Below are 23,758 nucleotides of genomic sequence, written 5' to 3'. Positions count from 1 at the left end.
TACAATTTTATTAACAAAAAGTTTCAACGGATGAAGTGAATGCTGTGACCAGAAAGCCTCAGCATCAACCTGTAGTTAGCTACTGCTCAGAGTGATTTCAGGAACTGGGTGAGGTGTTTGGAGGTATATCTGCAGCGCTCAGACCCCGTCGTGGAGGAACACTGATAAACTGTTAGTTCTAATGTCCATGGTGTCCACGAGGGTCAACGAAAATTTCCAGGACACAACCTCCTACACGGCTGCCATGAACGTGCTGAAAGGACTCTACGAGCGGCCTGTGAATAAAGTGTATGCCAAGCCAATGCTGGCGACCAGGAGACAGCAGCAGAGTGAGTCTTACTGAGCCAATCTCCAGGCCCTAAGGTTACTGGGTAGAGCACGTGTGTGCACTGACAAAACTGCAGCTGGGATCACTGACAAGCTCTTACGGGACAGGGTTACGTGGTTGGAATTTGATCCAATGAAGTGAGGCAACTACTATTGGAGCACGGGGAAGACAATCTAGTGGAGACTGTACAAATCGCTGGAGGCTGCAGCCCTAAGCATGGACGCCTACACACAGGGCTGGGCCCACCATTACGGTGTGAGTAAAATGCCTGCTTTTAACCCGGCCTCCCAATGCCTCGTGGATGGCCTCACCGCCGCCGCCACACGACCCGACACAGCCCCTAAGTGTTACTTCTGAGGGATGGAGAAACACAGCCGATCCCTGTGCCCTGTGAGGAAGGCCTGGTGCCAGCAGTGCCAAAAGAACGGCCACTTCGCTAAAGTCTGCCGGTCCAAAATGGCCACTGCAAAGCACAGTTGCTCGTGCGAGGCCCAACTGACTTCCCTATATTCAAACTACTCGTCCTCGGAACTCTCATCCAATGAGAGCGAGGAACCGATCGCACGGCAATGCTTGACGTCACGACGCAAGCACCACGTGTGGAAGGTGCTGCCTTTGCAATGCTCCACCCTTGCCCCTCCACCCAACAGAACTTGCGCGCCAGAAGGCCCCAATGGGTCGCCTGCACCATGACTGCTGCTGTCTCCGCAGCTCGTTGCTGACTCCAATTGGGTCCCTGTGCTGGCAGACCACTTCGGCCCGCCTGTACCATGAGTGCCTCTGCAGCTCTCCACTGACTCCGACCAGATGCCGTCGCCTCCGCAGCTCACCGCTGACTCTAATTAGGTCCCTGGGTCGGCAGACCTCGATGGCCCACCCTCCCCGATGATGTCATCGCGCAAGCGTAGCACGTAACAGGCAGAGGCACCACGACGCTCCGCCCCTGCTACAGCGACGCAAGGCTCCACCAGACGGAACCCGCCCAGTGATGAGTGACGACATCACGCCAGCCTCCACAGTCACCAACACAGGCAGCAGCTCTGCTCCCTGTATTGTTTGCTGCATCGGTGACATTGAACCAAAGCCAACCACGCCCACTAGCTCTTCTTCTTCTTTCTTCTTTGGCTTGGCTTCGCGGACGAAGATTTATGGAGGGGGTAAAATGTCCACGTCAGCTGCAGGCTCGTTGGTGGCTGACAAGTCCGATGCGGGACAGGCAGACACGGTTGCAGCGGTTGCAGGGGTCAATTGGTTGGTTGGGGTTGGGTGTTGGGTTTTTCCTCCTTTGCCTTTTGTCAGTGAGGTGGGCTCTGCGGTCTTCTTGAAAGGAGGTTGCTGCCCGCCAAACTGTGAGGCGCCAAGATGCACGGTTTGAGGCAATATCAGCCCACTGGCGGTGGTCAATGTGGCAGGCACCAAGAGATTTCTTTAGGCAGTCCTTGTACCTTTTCTTTGGTGCACCTCTGTCACGGTGGCCAGTGGAGAGCTCGCCATATAACACGATCTTGGGAAGGCAATGGTCTTCCATTCTGGAGACGTGACCCACCCAGCGCAGCTGGATCTTCAGCAGCGTGGACTCGATGCTGTCGACCTCTGCCATCTCGAGTACTTCGACGTTAGGGATGAAAGCGCTCCAATGAATGTTGAGGATGGAGCGGAGACAACGCTGGTGGAAGCGTTCTAGGAGCCGTAGGTGATGCCGGTAGAGGACCCATGATTCGGAGCCGAACAGGAGTGTGGGTATGACAACGGCTCTGTATACGCTTATCTTTGTGAGGTTTTTCAGTTGGTTGTTTTTCCAGACTCTTTTGTGTAGTCTTCCAAAGGCGCTATTTGCCTTGGCGAGTCTCTTGTCTATCTCGTTGTCGATCTTTGCATCTGATGAAATGGTGCAGCCGAGATAGGTAAACTGGTTGACCGTTTTGAGTTTTGTGTGCCCGATGGAGATGTGGGGGGGCTGGTAGTCATGGTGGGGAGCTGGCTGATGGAGGACCTCAGTTTTCTTCAGGCTGACTTCCAGGCCAAACATTTTGGCAGTTTCCGCAAAACAGGACGTCAAGCGCTGAAGAGCTGGCTCTGAATGGGCAACTAAAGCGGCATCATCTGCAAAGAGTAGTTCACGGACAAGTTTCTCTTGTGTCTTGGTGTGAGCTTGCAGGCGCCTCAGATTGAAGAGACTGCCATCCGTGCGGTACCGGATGTAAACAGCGTCTTCATTGTTGAGGTCTTTCATGGCTTGGTTCAGCATCATGCTGAAGAAGATTGAAAAGAGGGTTGGTGCGAGAACACAGCCTTGCTTCACGCCATTGTTAATGGAGAAGGGTTCAGAGAGCTCATTGCTGTATCTGACCCGACCTTGTTGGTTTTCGTGCAGTTGGATAATCATGTTGAGGAACTTTGGGGGCATCCGATGCGCTCTAGTATTTGCCAAAGCCCTTTCCTGCTCACGGTGTCAAAGGCTTTGGTGAGGTCAACAAAGTTGATGTAGAGTCCTTTGTTTTGTTCTCTGCACTTTTCTTGGAGCTGTCTGAGGGCAAAGACCATGTCAGTAGTTCCTCTGTTTGCACGAAAGCCGCACTGTGATTCTGGGAGAGTATTCTCGGCGACACTAGGTGTTATTCTATTTAGGAGAATCCTAGCGAAGATTTTGCCTGCAATGGAGAGCAGCGTGAATCCCCTGTAGTTTGAGCAGTCTGATTTCTCGCCTTTGTTTTTGTACAGGGTGATGATGGTGGCATCACGAAGGTCCTGAGGCAGTTTTCCTTGGTCCCAACAGAGCTTGAAAAACTCATGCAGTTTGACATGCAGAGTTTTGCAGCCAGCCTTCCAGACCTCTGGGGGTCAATATGCTGTCTTTTTGATTCAGGTTCGACGGAGAGTCTCATTCACCCAAATCTGGTCCAATGATGTGCGCTGGCAGTTCACCCGACAGACCAGAAGATTTCAATAGCCACAAGAACTCACTCAACGAGCATCAAGTGGTATTGTGTGGTGACATTGAAAGTTCAGGGTATCAAATTTACAGGGTTTAAGTTGCTGGTCCTATCTCAATTATGTACTCCTGTATTGTCGGCATTTGATTTTCAATGTAATTTTAAATTGGTGTCACTGCATTACGGGAGTCCCCACTCTCCGCTCTGTCTGCCATCACTCCACCCCGGAGACATCCTGCCAGCAACAGCCCACGCCATTCCCCACACCCCGATGCTCCACTTGCAGCCTCTCCACCCTCCGGGTCGCTCCTCCAGCACTCTTTGCCAACCTCACCCCCGGCTGGAAACTGATCGCCACTAAAAGCCACCAGTACAGCTTCGGGGACAGGAAATATTAAAAGTGAGGTGCGCAGACTGCTGGATGAGGGCATCATTGAGCCCAGCGCAAGTCCCTGGAGGGCGCAGGTGGTAGTTGTGAAGAACGGGGAGAAGCTACAGATGGTGGTTGACTACAGCCAAACAGTCAACCGCTTCACACTCTTGGACACTTACCCTCTTCCACGCATCATGGATGTGGTGAATCAGATTGCCCAATACCATGTGTTTTCCACCATCAACCTTTAATCAGCCTACCACCAGCACCCGATCTGCCCGGAGGGCTGCCCTTTCAAGGCCTTTGAAGCGAACAGGCATTTGTACCAATTCCCCAGGATTCCCTTTGGTGTCACAATGGTGTCGCGGTCTTCCAACGAGAGATGGTAGACCAGAATGGCCTAACAGCTACATTTTCGTAGCTGGACAATGTCACCATCTGTGGCCACGACCCTTAGGATCACGAGGCCAATCTTGAGAAATTCTTCCAAACTGTGAAATGGCTGAATCTAACCTATAATTTTGAGAAGTGAGTCTTCCAGACCACTCGCCTCGCAATTCTAGGTTGCGTGGTGGAAAACAAACGCTGTCTGGGGGGTTTTCCTATTATGCCCAATGGGTCCTTCAGTAAGCTGACAAGGCATGGCCACTAATTAAGTCCACGTTCTTCCCCTTGTCAGTGGTCTTTAACCTCATTAAGTAGGACATCACCGCGGCCCCTCTGCATGCCGTAGACGAATCGATATCCTTCCAGGTAGAGAGCGATGCGTCAGACTTTGCACTGGCAGCTACCTTAAACCAGGCCGGGAGGCCTGTCGCCTTCTTTTCTAGGACCCTCCAGGGCCCAGAAAACCAACACTTCTCTGTCGAGAAGGAGGCCCAGGACATTGTAGAGGTCGTACGTTGTCGGTGACACTACCTCGCTGGCAGACGCTTTACACTGCTGGTCTCATTTATGTTTAGCAACAACCAGCAGGGTAAGATCAAACATGACAAGATCTCCAGGTGGAGAATTGAACTCTTTAACTTTAACTACAATTGTTTTGTACTGGTCTGGCAAACTCAACGACCTGCCCGACGCCCTTTCCCATGGGACATGCGCCAGCATACAACTGGACAGGCTGCAGAGACTCCATGAGGAGCTCTGTCAGCTGGGGGTCACAAGGTTCACACACTTCGTAAAGGCCTGCAACCTGCCCTATACGGTTGAGGAGATCTGCTCCATGACCCAAGCCTGCCCAGTATGCGCTGAGTGCAAGCCCACTTTCTTCCGGCCTGAGGAGATCCATGTCATTAAAGTCACCCGGCCCTTAGAATGTCCCAGTGCGGTCTTCAAGGGGCCCCTACCTTCGACAAACCGTAACACCTATATTCTCACGGTGGTCGATGAGTACTCCCGTTTCCCGTTCGCTATCCCCTGCTCGGACATGACTGTCTCCAGAGTTATAAACGCACTGCACAGCATCGTCGCCATTTTAGGGTACCCTAGTTTCATCCATAATGACCGGGGGTCCTCGTTTATGAGTGCGGAACTGAGGCAGTACCTTCTGGAGCACAGTATTGCTTCGAGCAGAACTACTAGCTACAACCCGCATGGTAACGGGCAGGTTGAAAGGGAGAATGCCACTGTCTAGAAAGCGATCATGTTTTCCCTCTGGTCTAAAGGCCTTCCCACCTCTCTCTGGCAGGATGTCCTCCCAAATGCCCTACACTCCATCAGGTCTCTATTATGCACAGCCACCAACATTACCCCACTCAAACGTATGTTCTCGTTCCCACGGAAGTTGGAATCAGGAACGACCACACCGGCTTGGCTGACAGTCCCTAAACCTGTCCTGCTGAGACGTCACGTCCGGTACTCGAAAAACAATCCCCTAGTTGACTGGGTAACGCTGTTACACGCGAACCCGCACTACTCTTATATCGAGTACCCGGACGAGCGGGAGGACATGGTCTCGGTAAGGGACCTGGCTCAAGCCGGATCTAACATTGTCACGTTCAACCCCCAACCTCCCTCCAATCCTCCCCTCGGTTATATGCCGGGACAGCGGGACCAGCGTCGCTCGCGGATGATGACAGCAGTAGACTGGACCAGCATACGGACAACAAAGACTGTGGACTAGGCAAAACTGCATCCACACTCCAACGATGATTCCCGCCAGCTGCCCTGATCACGGCACAACGCAATCACGTCGGACAATCAGGCCACCCGACTGCTGCAGCCCGTAACCCCTGCATGCTATACCCTCTCCTTTTTTTACTTACTCCAGGGTGAGTCCTTAAAGAAGGGGTGAATGTGATAGTATGGGATCCTATCACCACTGTATATATTTGCATATAGAGATAGTGATTTGGCTGAGAGCCATAGCCATACCTACTGGCAGGTCATAAAGGGCTGCACCTAACCAGACCCAGGTCAGTCTGGACTGGTTGACCTCGATGTACTACGCTCCAGTCTTTTCTTAATAAAAGCCTTGGTTTGAGTCATTCAACGTGCTACAAGAATGGAATCAGAGGAGAATGCAATGTGTTTGAAAGAGGTGTGAAGGAGAACAACAAAAGAGATGGACTTATTACCTGGAACTGGAGAATTCAGTGTTCATACCATTCATTGAGTTTATGTTGCTCTTTACTGAGGTCAGACAGGACAGAGTTGGAAGGGCAGTTAAAAAGGGAGCACCAGGAGTTCAGAATGGCCAATGCAGACATAGCATAACATTGATGTTCTATGAAATAGTCCCCAAGCTTGCACTGAGTGAGGTGAGAGGAGGTGAGCAGGAAAGCAGTTTTTAATTGAGAAAAAGATAAAAGTCTTGTGTGAAGTGCATTGCTTTTGATTATCATGAGACTAAATGAACTATTATTTTTTATTTAAAAAATATTTTTATTGAGTTTAACAAAAACCCTTTGCACAGGTATACTTCTTCTTTGGCTTGGCTTCGTGGACGAAGATTTATGGAGGGGTATCGTCCACGTCAGCTGCAGGCTCGTTTGTGGCTGACAAGTCCGATGCGGGACAGGCAGACACGGTTACAGCGGTTGCAAGGGAAAATTGGTTGGTTGGGGTTGGGTGTTGGGTTTTTCCTCCTTTGTCTTTTGTCAGTGAGGTGGGCTCTGCGGTCTTCTTCAAAGGAGGTTGCTGCCCGCCGAACTGTGAGGTGCCAAGATGCACGGTTTGAGGCAATATCAGCCCACTGACGGTGGTCAATGTGGCAGGCACCGAGAGATTTCTTTAAGCAGTCCTTGTACCTCTTCTTTGGTGCACCTCTGTCTCGGTGGCCAGTGGAGAGCTCGCCATAGAACACGATCTTGGGAAGGTGATGGTCCTCCATTCTGGAGACTAATGATAACATAAACAGTATCGTAAATGTATCACATATCAATTGTAAATTAGAGGCATAATAATTATTATTACATTAACTTATTTCATTTAGGACATTAAATTCTATCATAATAATTGAACAATTAAATCAGAACTCATCTCTAAAAATATTGAATACAAAATTTAGACATATAATACACATAAGATTCCTTTATAGGTTCTAGCTCAAAAATAAGACACAATAAGGAGTGCATTTGACACTGATTTAATGAACTGGCTGCTTTCTTTTATATAGTCAGGCTGACCCTGGCTGCCACGTCACCAATGGGCGTGTCCAGTTCTTCAGGCTCTGATTGGTGTCCTCACAACCCACTGTCGGCGATTGGCTGGATAGGCCCGTTTTGCTGCAGCATCATTGATGGGTGTGGTTGGTGCCACCCTGGGCCTTTCGTGATGTGTTGCTGGTGATTGGCTGTTTTGCAGTGGCCTATGGGAACAGGCTGCTGACGCCTGTGCAGCCTGCTCAATTGCCTTGTTTGAACGGTGTCTTCTGTGTTGGCCTGCAGCGATGGTCACGGCACAACTTCTTCCCCCCCCTCCCACCCCCCTAAGAACTGGCAATTGGAGATGTACCTTTGGAAGGCCTACCACTGCGATGAGGGATTGGGAGTGTGATTGGTTGACTGCTGTCCAAATGTGCCGGTTTGAGCCGGTCAATCATGAAAGTCTCTTCCCTGCTGCCAATGTCCAGAATGCAGGTGGACCCATAGTGTCGGAGGACGTGATATGGCTCCTTGGATGGTCTTTGGGTTGATGGCTGCAGGGTGCCACGCCTCATGAAAACCTGTGTACAGATTTTGAGGTCTTTGAGGACTATATATATCGGGGATAGCCATGCACTTTGGGAAGTGTTCGGGAAAATGCTCCCAAGTATTTGCGCAATCTGGCTAGTGCAGCGTCTGTGGGTCTTCCGGGGTGCTAGCCAAGAATTTGCCCAGGATGACTAAGGGCACACTGCACGCCCTCTTGGCTATGGATGTATTGAAATCCTCCTTGGGTGCAGTTTGAATGCCGAGGAGGATCCACGGCAGCTCATCCATCCAGTTGGGCCACGAGGGCTGATTTGAGGTGCTTATCAATCCGTTGGCTTGTGAATGATATGCTTTTGACTGGTGGAGTTGGGTTCCCAGGGTATTAGCCAAGGCTGCCCATAGACTGGAGATAAATTAGGCTCCTTTATTGGAGATGAGATGTTCTGGGACCCCAAAGCAGGCCACCCGGTTGTTTAGCAGGGCCCTAGCGCATGCCTCAGTGGATATCTCAGGTAATGGGACTGCTTCGGGCCACCTGGTTGAACGGTCTACAATAGTGAACAGATATTACCTGTGACACCAGCAGTGGGCCAACAATGTCCACATGTATGTGAGCCTTCGCCATGGTGTTTCGAAAGTCTGGAGCCTTAACGTGTGTCTGGATCTTAGCAAACTGACATTGTGTGCAAGTCTTTGCCCATTGGCTGATCTCTTTTTGGAGGCCATAAATCGGCCAGTTACCATTCTCATAATGATCCTAATGGAAGGATGTGCCGGATTGTGGACCATGTCAAAAATTTGTTGTTTCCAATTGGCCGGGATGATTGGGCTGTGTCAAACAAAAGAGTAATTTCACCGGATCGATTGGGTCGTTCTCCAGCTGCAAGCCAGTTACTGCAGTCTGATAAGCGTAGATATTGTGATCCGCCTGCTGTACTTTCACCCAGGCCATGTAGCCGATGCCTGGGGCGGGGGCATGTATGGCGGCATCAGCCTCCACTTTGGATTTTCCCACAATGTGACTAATGTCAGTGGAGAATTCTGAAATGTATGAAAGGTGCCTCTGTTGCCTGGCTGACCATGGATTTGAAACGTTACTGAAAGCAAAGTGATTTATGATCGGTGAAGAACGGGAATTTCCTGCCCTCTAGGAAATATTCAAAATGCCTCACTGCCAGATACAGAGCCAACAGTTCACGGTCGAACACACTATTTTTCAGTTCCAGTGTCTGCAGATGCTTGCTAAAAAAGGCCAGTGGCTGCCATTGTCCCTATACCAGCTGCTGAAACACCCCCTCGACCGCTGTATCGGAGGCATCCATTGTGAAGACAGTTGGGGCATCAGGCCTAGGGTGCACTAGTAGCATGGCATTGATCAGAGCATCCTTAGCAGATTGGAAAGCCTCAGCTGCCTCATTCATCCATATAAAGTCTTTCTTGTGACTGGAAAAGAGGGAGAATAATGGCCTCACGATGTGTGCTGGTATGAATTGGTGGTAAAAATTATACTGGCAAATTCTTGTAGGCCCTTGACTGCATTTGGCTCAGAAAATGACTGAATAGCTTTTTACCTTTTCAGGCAGTGGCCTGGCCCCATTTTTTTGATCTGTCGCCCCAAGAAGTCAATAGTCTCATGGCTGAACTGGCATTTTGCTGGGTTAATGGTCAACCCATACTCACTCAGGCGAGGGCACAAAAGTCTTGAGTAGAGTAGCATGGTCACAGCTAGCTATCAGAATATCATCGAGATAGATGAAAACAAATTTGAGATCCTGACCCACTCTGTCCATTAACCTCTGGAAGATTTGAGCTTCATTTTTTAATCCAAAATGTATCCGGGAGGAGCTCAAAATGTGCAAAGTGGGTGATAATGGCGGCATTGGGGTGGACCGGGATTTGATGATAGCCCTGGATTAAGTCAACTTTTGAGAATACCCATGTTCCCTGAAGATTAGCAGTGAAATCTTGTATATGGGGGACTGGATACCTGTCAGGCGTGGTGGCATCGTTAAGGTGTCGGTAATCTCCAGATGGCCTCCAATCTCCTGATTCTTTGGGCACCATGTAGAGCGGTGAGGCCCACGGACTGTCAGACCACTGTACAATGCCAAGCTTCTCCATTTTACAGAATTCCTCCCTTGCCAGGATAAGTTTCTCAGGTGGCAGGCTTGGTGTGGAGGGGAGGGGAGGTGCCTTAGTGAGGATCTGGTGCTGCACCCCATGTTTGGATGTTGTAGACGTGAAATGCGGAGTTGAAATGGAAGGATACTCAGCAGTAATACATGGAAGTGCATTGTCAACAGCGTGTAGGTGTGGGGCCGTGAGCCTAGTGCCACCGAGTGAAAGGGACTGGAAAGTCTTTGAATGTCCACCAGTAGAGAAGTTGTCTCAGAGGAAGTTGGCCCCCAGGAGTGGCTGTTGAACGGATGTCAAAGTGAACTTCCAGGTAAAATGGCAGTTGCCGAAATGAAGGGAAATGGTATGGGTGCCGAAGGTTTGTATGTTTGAGTTATTGGCAGCCCTCAATTCTCAGCCTCCTTCGGTTGCGGTCATCAAAGGCGGAGGGCGGAAGGACACTGAGTTCAGCCCCAGTGTTGACCAGGAACTGGCAGCCTCATAAGGAGTCTCGTATATGAAGCAGGCTTTGACGTATGCTGGCCGTGGCAGCCATCAACGATGACCAGCTCTGGCATTTCCCAGGAACGCACAGGGGGAGTGGCATAGGCAGGCCTCTAAACCCCAGCATTGGTGATTAAAAACATAACAGCTCACCGTTGGGGTCCGCCACTCGGGAGGTCAGTCGGTCGGAGGACTTCCTGGCTAGTCGAGGTGTCGTCACCTGTTTCAGCGTTGTGTATGCATCTCTGTTGCCTATAGCACATCCACTCATGCTGCTACCTTTCTGGGGTTGTCAAAATCCTCTTCTGCAATGAACAGTCAGATGTCTTCAGGCAGCCGCTTCAGAAAAATCTGCGGAAACAGAGGACAAGAGGTGTGGCCATTATTGAGAGTGTGCATGTCTCTCATGAGGGCAGAAGGGTCTCTGTCCCCCAAACTGTCTATGTGCAACAGTTGGGGCAGGTGCTCGCGCTTCGAGAGCCCAAAAGTGTGAGTTAGTAGCTCCTTGATGGCCATAAACTTCCTTTGTTCCGGGGCTGCTGAAGGCAGTTGATGATCCTGGCTGCGGTGTCCTGGTCCAGGGCGCTTACTACGTGGTAGTAGCACATGTTGTCTGGAGAGATCTGGTGAATGGTGAACTATGCCTTGGCTTGCTGGAACCACGCTTGTGGCTGAGACATCCAGCCGCTCGGCAGCTTCAGCGTTGATTGAAGGTTAGCTTCCATTTCAATATCCAGTGTTGGGTTCAAAAACACCGTTTGGACCTGTTGGGGTAACCACCATGGCTTGTCTCGAAGTTGTAGCTCGGCAATAAGACACACACCAAGGATTGCAGATGACACTGATTTAATGAACTGGCTGCTTTCTGGCTGACCCTGGCTGCCATGTCACCAATGGGTGTAGCCAATGTTCCTTCAGGCTCTGATTGGTGTCCTCACGACCTGCTGTTAGCGATTGGCTGGATCGGCCCGTTTTGCTGCAGCGTCATTGATGGGTGTGGTTGGTGCCGGCATTGGTGCCGATTGGCCCTTTTGTGGTCTGTTACTGGTGATTAGCTGGCAGAGCCCGTTTTAGAGTGGCCTATGGGAACAAGCCGTAGATGCCTCGTGTAGCCCGGTCGATTGCCGGATTCGATCGGCGTCTTCTTTGTCAGCCTGTGGCAATGGTGGACCACTGCAATTAAAGATATTTTATACTTCTCTGATGTGATCATGTTGTTCTGTAATATGATCTCTAATCTATAGTTAAACCACCCTTTACTTGTTAGTCGTAATAATGAAAAGGAAAATAAAATTCATACTAATCTATCCCCTCCCTCTAAACAAGGTTATATGTATATATTGTAAACATAAATTGAATAACAGCCCCCAAGTACCAGACGAGGAATTCCTGGAGCATCCACACCACTTAAATCCTCGGATTAGGATAACAATCCATGAATGGGCCCCACATCTTATCAAATCCATACTTTGCATCTTTAATATTAGATCTAGGTTTTTTCCAAACTTAAATAAGACATGGTATCATGTAACTATTGAATGTGAGTGGGTCAAACAGTGTCTTTCCACTTAAGCAAAATTTCTTGTCTCACTATCAATGAAGCAAAAGCTAAGATTCTCTTCTGGGATGCAGACAAAGATGTCTCCTCTTCTGGAGGATAAAGCAATCAAAGGGCATGGTTCTAATTTAGTCTTAAGAATTGTTAATAAAGTTTGGAAAATCTCTTTCCAAAAATGTTCTCAGTTCAGACACTGATCTATTATTTATTGCTTGTTTAGTAAAGCAGTAGTAGAATATTTATGCAAGTTTATTACAGTTCGACCTGACTGCACTTTTTCTTTTCTGTTGGCTAGGTTTGCAGTGAGCAAGAAATACTGGAAAGATCCATACATCCAGTACTTTACAAAGCAACCAAATGAAAGCAAAGCTCCTGAAATAAATAGAGGTATTATCTTTACCACAATTCACTTGTTCTTCTCTGCCCTTCTCTAATATTTTTCCCACTTAATTTGAAGGCACTGGTGTCTGGCTTGAGCTCGGTTCCCTGGCTTATTGTAATTTATGAGTCCATATAGTCCTCATTGATGTTCACAAATTTATTCCATCTCCATCTTTTAAAGATGGCCAACTTTTCTTTCCCTCTTTCTTAATTATTGCTTCTATTTTTTAAATATTTATCATTATATATTGATTCTGTTTGATCTGACACCTCATTGGTCTAGATTCAGGTATTTTGTTTTTAATAGTGATGGGTTACATTGGCAGGGAATGGGTAGAGCATTAGGTCAGAGTTTCTCAAGATTATGATTTCATTTTTGACTCTGCAGCACATTGACAAGCTCAGTCCCTCCAAATCAGATCCCCAGCACCTTCAGGTAGTCAGATTATGTGAAAAGGATGGTGGACCGGTTGGGCCAGTTACCGAAGAGCATTGCCTTGCTCTTCTTCTGGTTTTCCGTGGCACCTGATGTGAACTCAAATGGCCTACATGTACTGGTCAGTCTCCAGACCAATCGTGTATCTGAACAGAAGATATCAACGTCATCCATGTACGGGTGTAGCCAGTGTTCCTTCAGGCTCTGATTGGTGTCCTCACGACCTGCTGTTAGCGATTGGCTGGATCGGCCCGTTTTGCTGCAGCGTCATTGATGGGTGTGGTTGGTGCTGGCATTGGGGCCGATTGGCCCTTTTGTGGTCCGTTACTGGTGATTAGCTGGCAGAGCCCGTTTTAGAGTGGCCTATGGGAACAAGCCGTTGATGCCTCGTGTAGCCCGGTCGATTGCCGGATTCGATCGGCACCTGAGCACCTCCACTGCCGGGCATTGGCAGTTCTTCTGCCCTTGTTCTTCCTGATGGATATGGCAAAGGGCTCTCTGCAGCTCACAAATAAGACTGGAGACAGTGGGCAGCCTTGCCTGACTCCAGACTTGATAGGGAAACTTTCTATTTGCCACGCGTGATTTGAATTGCACGACGGATGCCTTTGAAGAGCAGTTTAATCCAACTATGGATGCCCTCCGCAAAACCAATTTTGGAGAGCACCTGTATGATATCTTGGTCAAAAGCAGACCAGGCAGTTGTCCAACCCACTGTTCTGCATGTAGGTAATGGCATCTCTTCCTCTGGTACTTGTGCTGCTTCCTCCTAAGATGCTGAGAGGCTGCTGGTTTCTGCTTGCAGATTGACCCTTCCCCCTGCTTGTGGTGTCTTTTGCTAGTTTCCTTGGGGCTTCTTAGGTTTCCTTTCTTTTCCCCATTGTCTGCCATTTTTCCCTCCACAGCTCACTCCTCCATCAACTCAGCCTCCTCAGGAGGGAGTAAGGCATGGGGCAAGGGCTAGGCATGGAGTGTGATGGTTGGGTGTGGTGTTAAGGTCAGGGTGAGGTATGAGGTAAAGGCACATAATACAAGAAAGTAATATACATGATAGACTTTTGCCTGCCGTAAGGCAGAGAGTGGCCACTTTGTCTATCGCCCCTCACAGAAACCTACAGCAGCTGGTGTACTGACCAGTCCTGAGCCTGCTTAGCTTCTGAGATGAGACTTCCTAGGAGCACCAAGTGCCGCAGAGCCTCCTCGGGTTGGGTTGAGTTTTTGGTTAGTTTTGTGTTCAGTTTAGGGTTAGGTGTGGGGTTCAGGCTCGGGTTAGCTTAGTGGTTCAAGTTCAGGTTTGGATTGGGTTGTGTCACTGAATGTCTCAGTCAATGTCTCCTCCTTGCTCACCATTGGTGAGGGATGGCGGGACTTGGCATCTTTTTTGGCAAGGTTGTTGTCGTTGTTTAGCGCAGTCCTTTTGCAGCAGCATCAATTGAGATTGGACCTGGGTTCAAATCCTGCCCTGTCTGGAAGGAGTTTGTACATTTTCCCCGTGTCTGCGTAGGTTTTCTTCAGGGTCTCCAGTTTCCTCCCACTGTTCAAAAACGTACCGGGGGAGTAGGATAATGGGGTGAAATTGGGCGGCATGGACTCATGGGCCGAAATGGCTTGTAACTGTGCTGTGTGTCTAAATTTAAAAAATTGGTCCCCCAAACAGCATGGATCCACCCCTTGTCAGCTGGCCAGCTCATAGCAGACGATCTCCTGCTTGCAAACATCCTCTCGGGTGACATCCTCCTTCTGTGCTGTGGCTGAAGCTCCTCACTTCTCACAGATCCAGTTAATCAGCTCAGTTCTGATAACGACACTGGTTCCATTGCCAGCAAGGGAGCCCCAAACCTGGGGGTTAATGGAAGCCCTTCGACATCAGTCTGTGGCCTTATCTCCCATCAGCTGCCAGGTCTACTTAACCCTGCAAGACCAAAGCTGTCAGTTTTAAACATGCTGAGGCTGCAAACCTCATCAGCATATTTCTATTTCCATCCCACCTACTGGCAACTGATTGGCTGGCTCCCCTCTCTCTGGCGTCTGTTGTGCAGATTGGGTTGTAGTCCAATGTAAACATTTGACACCATCTGCACATCAGTCTGTTTGCTGTTACGATTCAGCTCAGGATGTCTCAGGAAGGATTTTCTGAGCAGATTAGTCAATGAGTTAAGCAGTTGCATTTCCCAACAGGTTCCATTTTCAGTGTGAATGACACAAATATATCTGCACATAATGTCAGTGTGATATTTTGCCATCTGAGCACTATAAAAACATGATTTTTATTCATGAAGCCAATTCTGATTTTTTTTCATGAAGATCCACAAATAGAGTGATCAAATTTCACAACTTATGGGTTTGCTGCTTCACTTTTCCAGTGATCAGGGGTTAGATCATGACCTTAGGTGCTCTCTATGTGGAGTTTGCGTGTGACCCTGTGATTGCTTATATTTCTCCGGGTGCTCCAAAGTCTCTGGATTAATGGGTCTCAATGTGAGTGGCAGAATCTTGGAGGAGTTGATGAGATGCGGGGGAACCCGACCAGGCTCCGCAACCAGCATATTATCCTCTGGAATTTCCACCATCTACAATGTGATCCACCACCAGCTTCTCCTCCCCTCCCCACTCTGCTGCTCCCTCTGGACTCCCTTGTCCACTCATCCCTTCCCACTAATCATTTCCTCCGTACCTTCCCTGTGGCCACAGGAAATGCTACACATGCGACCACCTCCTCCCTCACTATCATTCGGGGCCCCAAACAGTCCTTCCAATTGAAGTAACGTTTCACTTGTGAATCTGCAAGGGTCATCTACATCATCTGGTGCTCCACTGTGGCCTCTACATCGAAGAGACTGGACATGGAGTGGGAGATCATTTTGTTGAGCATCTTGGAATAATGGGGATCTCCCACTGGCCAACCGCACCCCACTCCCACGCTAAAATGTCTGTCCATGGCCTCCTGCACTTCCAAATAGAGGAACAACACCTAGGCACCCGCCAATCAAATGGCGTTAATGTTGACTTCTCCAGTTTCTGTTAGGAACCTCCCCTGCCTCTCTTTCTCTTTCCCTATCCCTGTTTCTCCTTTCCTCCACCTCCCAATGCCTGTCCTTCTCCATTTAGAGAGCCCCCATCACTTCTCTGCTTTCTCCTCTTCAGCCCCCTAACCCTAATCTCTTGCCTGTTAGAATCATAAAATGCTGCAGCACAGAGAAAGGCCATTTGGCCCTTCTAGTCTGTGCTGGCCATCACTCTGCTAGTCCCACTGACCTGCTCCCATTCCATAACCCTCCAGATCTCTCCCATCCATGTTTCTTAAAACAACATTGAGCCCGCATTCACCACATCACATGATCCCTCATTCCACACTCCCACCACTCTCTGAGAGAAGAACTTCCCCTAATGCTCCCCTTAAACCTTCCCCCTTCAGTTTAAAACTATGACCCCTCATATTTATCTCCCCCAATCTAAGTGGAAAAACCCTACTCACATCCACTCTATACCTCTCATAATCTTGTAAACCTCTATCAAATCTGCTCTCATTCTTCTTCGCTCCAAGGAATAAAGTTGTAACCTGTTTCATCTTTCCCTGTAACTCAATTCCTGAAGACCCAGCAACATCCTAGTCCCTGCATTCTTTCAATCTTATTGATACCCTTCCTGTAGTTAGGTGACCAGAACTGCACACAATGCTCAAAATTTGGCCTCACCAATGTCTTCAACAACTTCAACATAATATTTCAACTCCTATACTTAAAGTTTTGATTTATAAATCTAAGATGCCAAAAGCTTTCTTTGCAACCCTATCTACATGCAATGTATCGTATTCCCAAATCTCTCTGCTCCTCTGCACACCTCGGTGCCCTATCATTAATTGTATATATCCTATGTTGGCTTGCCCTTCCAAAATGCATCACCTCACACTTGTCTGCAGTATCATGATACAAAATAACACACGCTCCTTCCTGTAACCAGAAACACTAATGCTCCCAATACAACCAGACAAGATCGCTGATACCTTGTGAATAAAATGCACCCTGATACAATACAAAGAAAATGCATCCCGGTGCAATGAAAGTAAACTGTCCTAATGCATTGCAGTGACAATGCACTCAAACAAAATGCCAGAAAATCAGACCCTGGTGCAATATCTCATAAATGCGCTAGTGTTTTTTCAAAAATTTTTTATTTTTCACACCATAAATCACATTAGCCATGATATACACTTTTTCTTTTTCACACATTTACAGTGACTTTTTCTCCCCCCCCCTCCTCCCAAGCCATGCCCCCACCCCCCCCTCTCATCCATTTTAGGTATACAATCTAGGTTGCATTAATTCAGTCAGACAATGTTGTCATTCAACAAAAATACACCAGAAATTCTACGGAGTCCATTCTTTTCTTTCCTTCTCCTTCCATCGACTTAGGTAATGTTTGTCCCCGGTAGATTTTCGCTATTGTATTTAATGTAAGGCTCCCATACTTGTTCGAATATTTCAATATTATTTCTAAACTATATGTTATTTTTTCTAATGGAATACATTTATTCATTTCTATATACCATTGTTGTATTTTCAAATTATCTTCCAATTTCCAGGTTGACATAATACATTTTTTTGCTACGGCTAGGGCTATCTTAACAAATCTTTTTTGTGCATCCTCCAAATCAATTCCAAATTCTTTGTTTTTTATGTTACTTAGGAGAAAGATCTCTGGATTCTTTGGTATATTGTTTTCTGTTATTTTATTTAATATCTGATTGAGATCATCCCAAAATTTTTCTACTCTCTCACATGTCCAGATTGCATGAATTGTTGTTCCCATTTCTTTTTTACATCGAAAACATCTATCAGATACTGTTGGGTCCCATTTATTTAACTTTTGCGGTGTAATGTATAGTCTGTGTAACCAATTATATTGTATCATACGTAGCCTCGTATTTATTGTATTTCTCATTGTTCCAGAACATAATTTCTCCCATGTTTCCTTTTTTATCTTTATATTTAAATCTTGTTCCCATTTTTGTTTAGTTTTACCATTTGTTTCCTCATTCTCCTTTTCTTGCAGTTTAATATACATATTTGTTATAAATCTTTTGATTAACATTGTATCTGTAATCACATATTCAAGGTTACTTCCCTCTGGTAAACTCAAATTGCTTCCTAATTTATCCTTCAAGTAGGATCTCAGTTGGTAATATGCCAGCGCTGTATCTCCAGTTATATTGTACTTATCTCTCATTTGTTCAAAGGATAAGAATCTACTTCCTGAAAAACAATTTTCTATTCTTTTAATCCCTTTTTTTTCCATTCTCTAAAGGCAAGGTTATCTATTGTAAAAGGGAGTAGCTTATTTTGCGTCAATATTAGTTTTGGTAATTGATAATTTGTTTTATTTCTTTCTACATGAATCTTCTTCCAAATATTGAGGAGATGATGTAATACTGGAGAAGTTCTATGTTGTACCAATTTTTCGTCCCATTTATATAATATGTGTTCAGGTATCTTTTCCCCTATTTTATCTAATTCTAATCTCGTCCAGTCTGGTTTTTCCCTTGTTTGATAAAAATCTGATAGGTATCTTAATTGTGCGGCTCTATAATAATTTTTGAAGTTTGGCAATTGTAAGCCTCCTTGTTTATACCATTCTGTTAATTTATCTAGTGCTATCCTCGGTTTCCCCCCTCTCCATAAAAATTTCCTTATTATTTTCTTTAACTCTTTGAAGAATTTTTCTGTCAGTTGTATTGGCAGTGCCTGAAATAAGTATAATATCCTTGGAAAAATGTTCATTTTAATACAGTTTATCCTTCCTATCAGTGTTAGTGGTAGATCTTTCCAATGCTCTAAATCGTCCTGTAATTTTTTCATTAGTGGATTATAATTGAGTTTATATAATTGGCCTAGATTTTTGTTTATTTGTACACCTCGGTATCTTATTGCCTGCATTTGCCATCTGAATGGAGATTCCTTCTTAAATTTTGAGAAATCCGCATTATTCATAGGCATTGCTTCACTTTTATTTACGTTTATCTTGTAACCCGACACTTCTCCATATTCCTTCAATTTCTTATATAATTCTTTTATTGATAATTCTGGTTCTGTTAAGTACACTATAACATCATCCGCAAATAGACTGATTTTATATTCCCTGTCTTTTATTTTTATTCCTTTTATATTATTATCTATTCTTATCAATTCTGCTAGTGGTTCTATAGCTAGCGCAAACAATAAAGGTGATAGTGGGCATCCCTGCCGCGTTGACCTGCTTAAGTTAAATTTCTTTGGTACATGTCCATTTACTGTCACTTTCGCTAACGGTCCCTTATATAATGCTTTAATCCAATTAATATACTTCTCCGGTAAACTGAATTTTTGCAATACTTTGAACAAATAATTCCATTCTACTCTGTCGAAGGCCTTCTCTGCGTCTAAAGCAACTGCTACTGCAGGTGCTTTATTTCCTTCTACTGCATGAATTAAGTTAATAAATTTACAAATATTGTCTGTTGTGCGTCTTTTTTTGATAAATCCAGTTTGGTCTAGATTTACCATTTTCGGTACCTGTTCTGCTAATCTGTTTGCTAATAGTTTAGCTATTATCTTATAGTCTGTGTTTAGCAAAGATATTGGTCTATAGGATGCTGGTATGAGTGGATCTTTCCCTTGTTTTAGTATTACTGTAATTATTGCTGTTTTACATGAATCTGGTAAGCTTTGTGTTTCATCAATCTGGTTGATTACATCTAGGAGGGGCGGTATTAATAAGTCTTTAAATGTTTTGTAGAATTCTATTGGAAATCCATCCTCTCCTGGTGTTTTATTATTTGGTAATTTTTTTATTATCTCTTGTATTTCTACTATTCCAAATGGTTCTGTTAATTTATTTTGTTCCTCTTATTTGTAGTTTTGGTAGTTCAATTTTAGTCAAAAATTCATCTATTTTCCCTTCTTTCCCTTCGTTTTCAGTTCGGTATAATTGTTCATAGAATTCTCTAAAGTTTTCCTTAATTTCTTTTGGATTATATGTAATTTGTTTGTCTTTTTTCCTTGATGCCAATACCATTTTCTTAGCTTGTTCTGTCTTAAGCTGCCATGCTAGGATTTTGTGCGTTTTTTCCCCTAGTTCATAATATTTCTGTTTTGTCTTCATTATATTCTTCTCTACCTTATATGTTTGTAATGTTTCATATTTTATTTTTTTATCTGCCAATTCTCTTCTTTTAGTTGTATCTTCCTTCATTGCTAATTTTTTTTCTATGTTTACTATTTCCCTTTCCAACTGCTCTGTTTCCTGATTATAGTCCTTCTTCATCTTGGTTACATAGCTTATTATTTGCCCTCTAATGAATGCTTTCATTGCGTCCCATAGTATAAACTTATCTTCCACTGATTCCGTATTTACTTCAAAATACATTTTTAATTGTTTTTCAATAAATTCTCTAAAATCCTGTCTTTTAAGTAGCATGGGGTTTAATCTCCATCTATACATTCTTGGAGGGATGTCCTCTAGCTTTACTGTCAATATTAAGGGTGAATGGTCCGATAGCATTCTCGCTTTATATTCTGTTTTTCTTACTCTATCGTGCATACTAGCTGATAACAAAAATAGGTCTATTCTTGAGTATGTTTTATGTCTAGCCGAGTAGTATGAGTATTCCTTTTCTTTTGGGTTTTGTTTCCTCCATATATCCAAAAGTTTCATTTCTTGCATTGATTTAATTATAAATTTGGTTACTTTGTTCTTCCTGTTAATTTTTTTCCCCCGTTTTATCCATATTTGGATCCAAATTCAGGTTGAAATCCCCTCCTATTAGTATGTTCCCTTGCGTATTAGCTACCTTCAAAAAGATATCTTGCATAAACTTTTGATCTTCTTCGTTAGGTGAATATACATTAAGTAGATTCCAAAACTCCGAATATATCTGACATTTTATCATAACATATCTCCCTGCTGGATCTATTATTTCCTCTTCTATTTTAAATGGCACATTTTTACTAATTAATATAGCCACTCCTCTTGCTTTTGAATTATATGATGCTGCTGTTACATGTCCTACCCAATCTCTCTTTAATTTCTTGTGCTCCAATTCAGTTAAGTGTGTTTCTTGGACAAATGCTATATCAATTTTTTCCTTTTTCAGTAAATTTAGCAGTTTCTTCCTTTTAATTTGGTTATGTATTCCATTAATATTTAAAGTCATATAGTTCAGCGTAGCCATTTTATACTTTGTTTATCTTCTCCTTCCGTTTTTCCATCATTACCTTTCCTCCTTTTCCATTTCTGTTTTCTTATTTTCAACTCTTTATAAGACAACATTCCTACAACATCAAACATTTTCCTTATTCTCCTATTTATATCTTCTTTATCCCCAATCTCCCCTTCCCCTCCTGAGTTGTCCTTTATCCCTTGTCGGACAACCACATGTCCCCTCTCCATTTGGATTTGCGAATTCACTCGCAAGCGTCAACTGATTTTGCAGTGACCGCTATTTCTCCCCACCCAGCCCTCCCCAGAAAAGATTTCACTTTTCATATGTAACAAAGGTCACTCTTTTAATTCCCTCCTTATTCTCTCTATTCCATTACCTTCCCTTATTCATTCTTGTCTATACTATCTATATTTTCCTCTAAGTACAGATACCTTCACGTATGCACATTTTATCTATTCACTCTTATACCTCTTTACCCATATACATATCAATCGTGATCATTTTTACTCTCATTACCCGTCTTCATCCCTCAGTCTATTTTTGTAATTGTTCTGCAAATTTTCGTGCTTCTTCTGGGTCCGAGAATAGTCTGTTTTGTTGTCCTGGAATAAATATTTTCAATACCGCTGGATGCTTTAGTTTAAATTTATACCCTTTCTTCCATAAAATCGCCTTTGCTGTATTGAACTGTTTTCTCTTCTTTAGGAGTTCAAAACTTATATCTGGATAAATGAAGATTTTTTGCCCTTTATACTCCAGTGGTTTGTTGCCCTCTCTTACTTTTTCCATTGTCTTCTCCAGTACCTTTTCTCTTGTAGTATATCTTAGGAATTTTACTACAATAGATCTTGGTTTTTGTTGTGGTTGTGGTTTAAAGGCCAATGCTCTATGTGCCCTTTCTATTTCCATTTCTTGCTGTAGTTTTGGACATCCTAGGGTCTTAGGGATCCTTCTTCTTCTTCTTTGGCTTGGCTTCGCGGACGAAGATTTATGGAGGGGGTAAAAAGTCCACGTCAGCTGCAGGCTCGTTTGTGGCTGACAAGTCCGATGCGGGACAGGCAGACACGGTTGCAGGGGAAAATTGGTTGGTTGGGGTTGGGTGTTGGGTTTTTCCTCCTTTGCCTTTTGTCAGTGAGGTGGGCTCTGCGGTCTTCTTCAAAGGAGGTTGCAGCCCGCCAAACTGTGAGGCGCCAAGATGCACGGTTTGAGGCGTTATCAGCCCACTGGCGTTGGTCAATGTGGCAGGCACCAAGAGATTTCTTTAGGCAGTCCTTGTACCTTTTCTTTGGTGCACCTCTGTCACGGTGGCCAGTGGAGAGCTCGCCATATAACACGATCTTGGGAAGGCGATGGTCCTCCATTCTGGAGATGTGACCCATCCAGCGCAGCTGGATCTTCAGCAGCGTGGACTCGATGCTGTCGACCTCTGCCATCTCGAGTACTTCGACGTTAGGGATGAAAGCGCTCCAATGGATGTTGAGGATGGAGCGGAGACAACGCTGGTGGAAGCGTTCTAGGAGCCGTAGGTGGTGCCGGTAGAGGACCCATGATTCGGAGCCGAACAGGAGTGTGGGTATGACAACGGCTCTGTATACGCTTATCTTTGTGAGGTTTTTCAGTTGGTTGTTTTTCCAGACTCTTTTGTGTAGTCTTCCAAAGGCGCTATTTGCCTTGGCGAGTCTGTTGTCTATCTCATTGTCGATCCTTGCATCTGATGAAATGGTGCAGCCGAGATAGGTAAACTGGTTGACCGTTTTGAGTTTTGTGTGCCCGATGGAGATGTGGGGGGGCTGGTAGTCATGGTGGGGAGCTGGCTGATGGAGGACCTCAGTTTTCTTCAGGCTGACTTCCAGGCTAAACATTTTGGCAGTTTCCGCAAAGCAGGACATCAAGCGCTGAAGAGCTGGCTCTGAATGGACAACTAAAGCGGCATCGTCTGCAAAGAGTAGTTCACGGACAAGTTTCTCTTGTGTCTTGGTGTGAGCTTGCAGGCGCCTCAGATTGAAGAGACTGCCATCCATGCGGTACCGGATGTAAACAGCGTCTTCATTGTTGGGGTCTTTCATGGCTTGGTTCAGCATCATGCTGAAGAAGATTGAAAAGAGGGTTGGTGCGAGAACACAGCCTTGCTTCACGCCATTGTTAATGGAGAAGGGTTCAGAGAGCTCATTGCTGTATCTGACCCGACCTTGTTGGTTTTCATGCAGTTGGATAATCATGTTGAGGAACTTTGGGGGACATCCGATGCGCTCTAGTATTTGCCAAAGCCCTTTCCTGCTCACGGTGTCGAAGGCTTTGGTGAGGTCAACAAAGGTGATGTAGAGTCCTTTGTTTTGTTCTCTGCACTTTTCTTGGAGCTGTCTGAGGGCAAAGACCATGTCAGTAGTTCCTCTGTTTGCGCGAAAGCCGCACTGTGATTCTGGGAGAATATTCTCGGCGACACTAGGTATTATTCTATTTAGTAGAATCCTAGCGAAAATTTTGCCTGCAATGGAGAGCAACGTGATTCCCCTGTAGTTTGAGCAGTCTGATTTCTCGCCTTTGTTTTTGTACAGGGTGATGATGGTGGCATCACGAAGATCCTGAGGCAGTTTTCCTTGGTCCCAACAGAGCTTGAAAAACTCATGCAGTTTGGCATGCAGAGTTTTGCCGCCAGCCTTCCAGACCTCTGGGGGGATTCCATCCATATCTGCTGCTTTTCCACTTTTCAGTTGTTCGATTGCCTTATATATCTCATCCAGGGTGAGAACCTCATCGAGCTCTAGCCTTAGGGGCTGTTGAGGGAGCTGGAGCAGGGCGG

General features: G+C 45.5%; 1 protein-coding gene across 4 annotated transcripts in view; it reads left to right on the top strand.

The window, feature by feature from the left end:
- The window catches only part of lcmt1 (leucine carboxyl methyltransferase 1), a 111,552-nt gene that overhangs the window by 3,807 nt on the left and 83,987 nt on the right, over positions 1-23,758 (top strand). For 2 of the 4 annotated variants that reach the window (XM_069928965.1, XM_069928966.1), the window contains exon 3: positions 12,240-12,331. The exons of the other annotated variants lie outside the window; for them this stretch is intronic. In XM_069928965.1, coding sequence (XP_069785066.1) covers positions 12,240-12,331 — 92 coding nt within the window. The remainder of the gene's footprint in view (positions 1-12,239; positions 12,332-23,758) is intronic. 4 annotated transcript variants of the gene reach the window in all.

The sequence above is a fragment of the Narcine bancroftii genome, chromosome 3 (genome assembly GCF_036971445.1).
Source record: "Narcine bancroftii isolate sNarBan1 chromosome 3, sNarBan1.hap1, whole genome shotgun sequence".
Taxonomy (NCBI): Eukaryota; Metazoa; Chordata; class Chondrichthyes; order Torpediniformes; family Narcinidae; genus Narcine; species Narcine bancroftii.
Note: the sequence above shows the minus strand (reverse complement) of the source record. Positions and strands in the feature narration are given on the sequence as shown.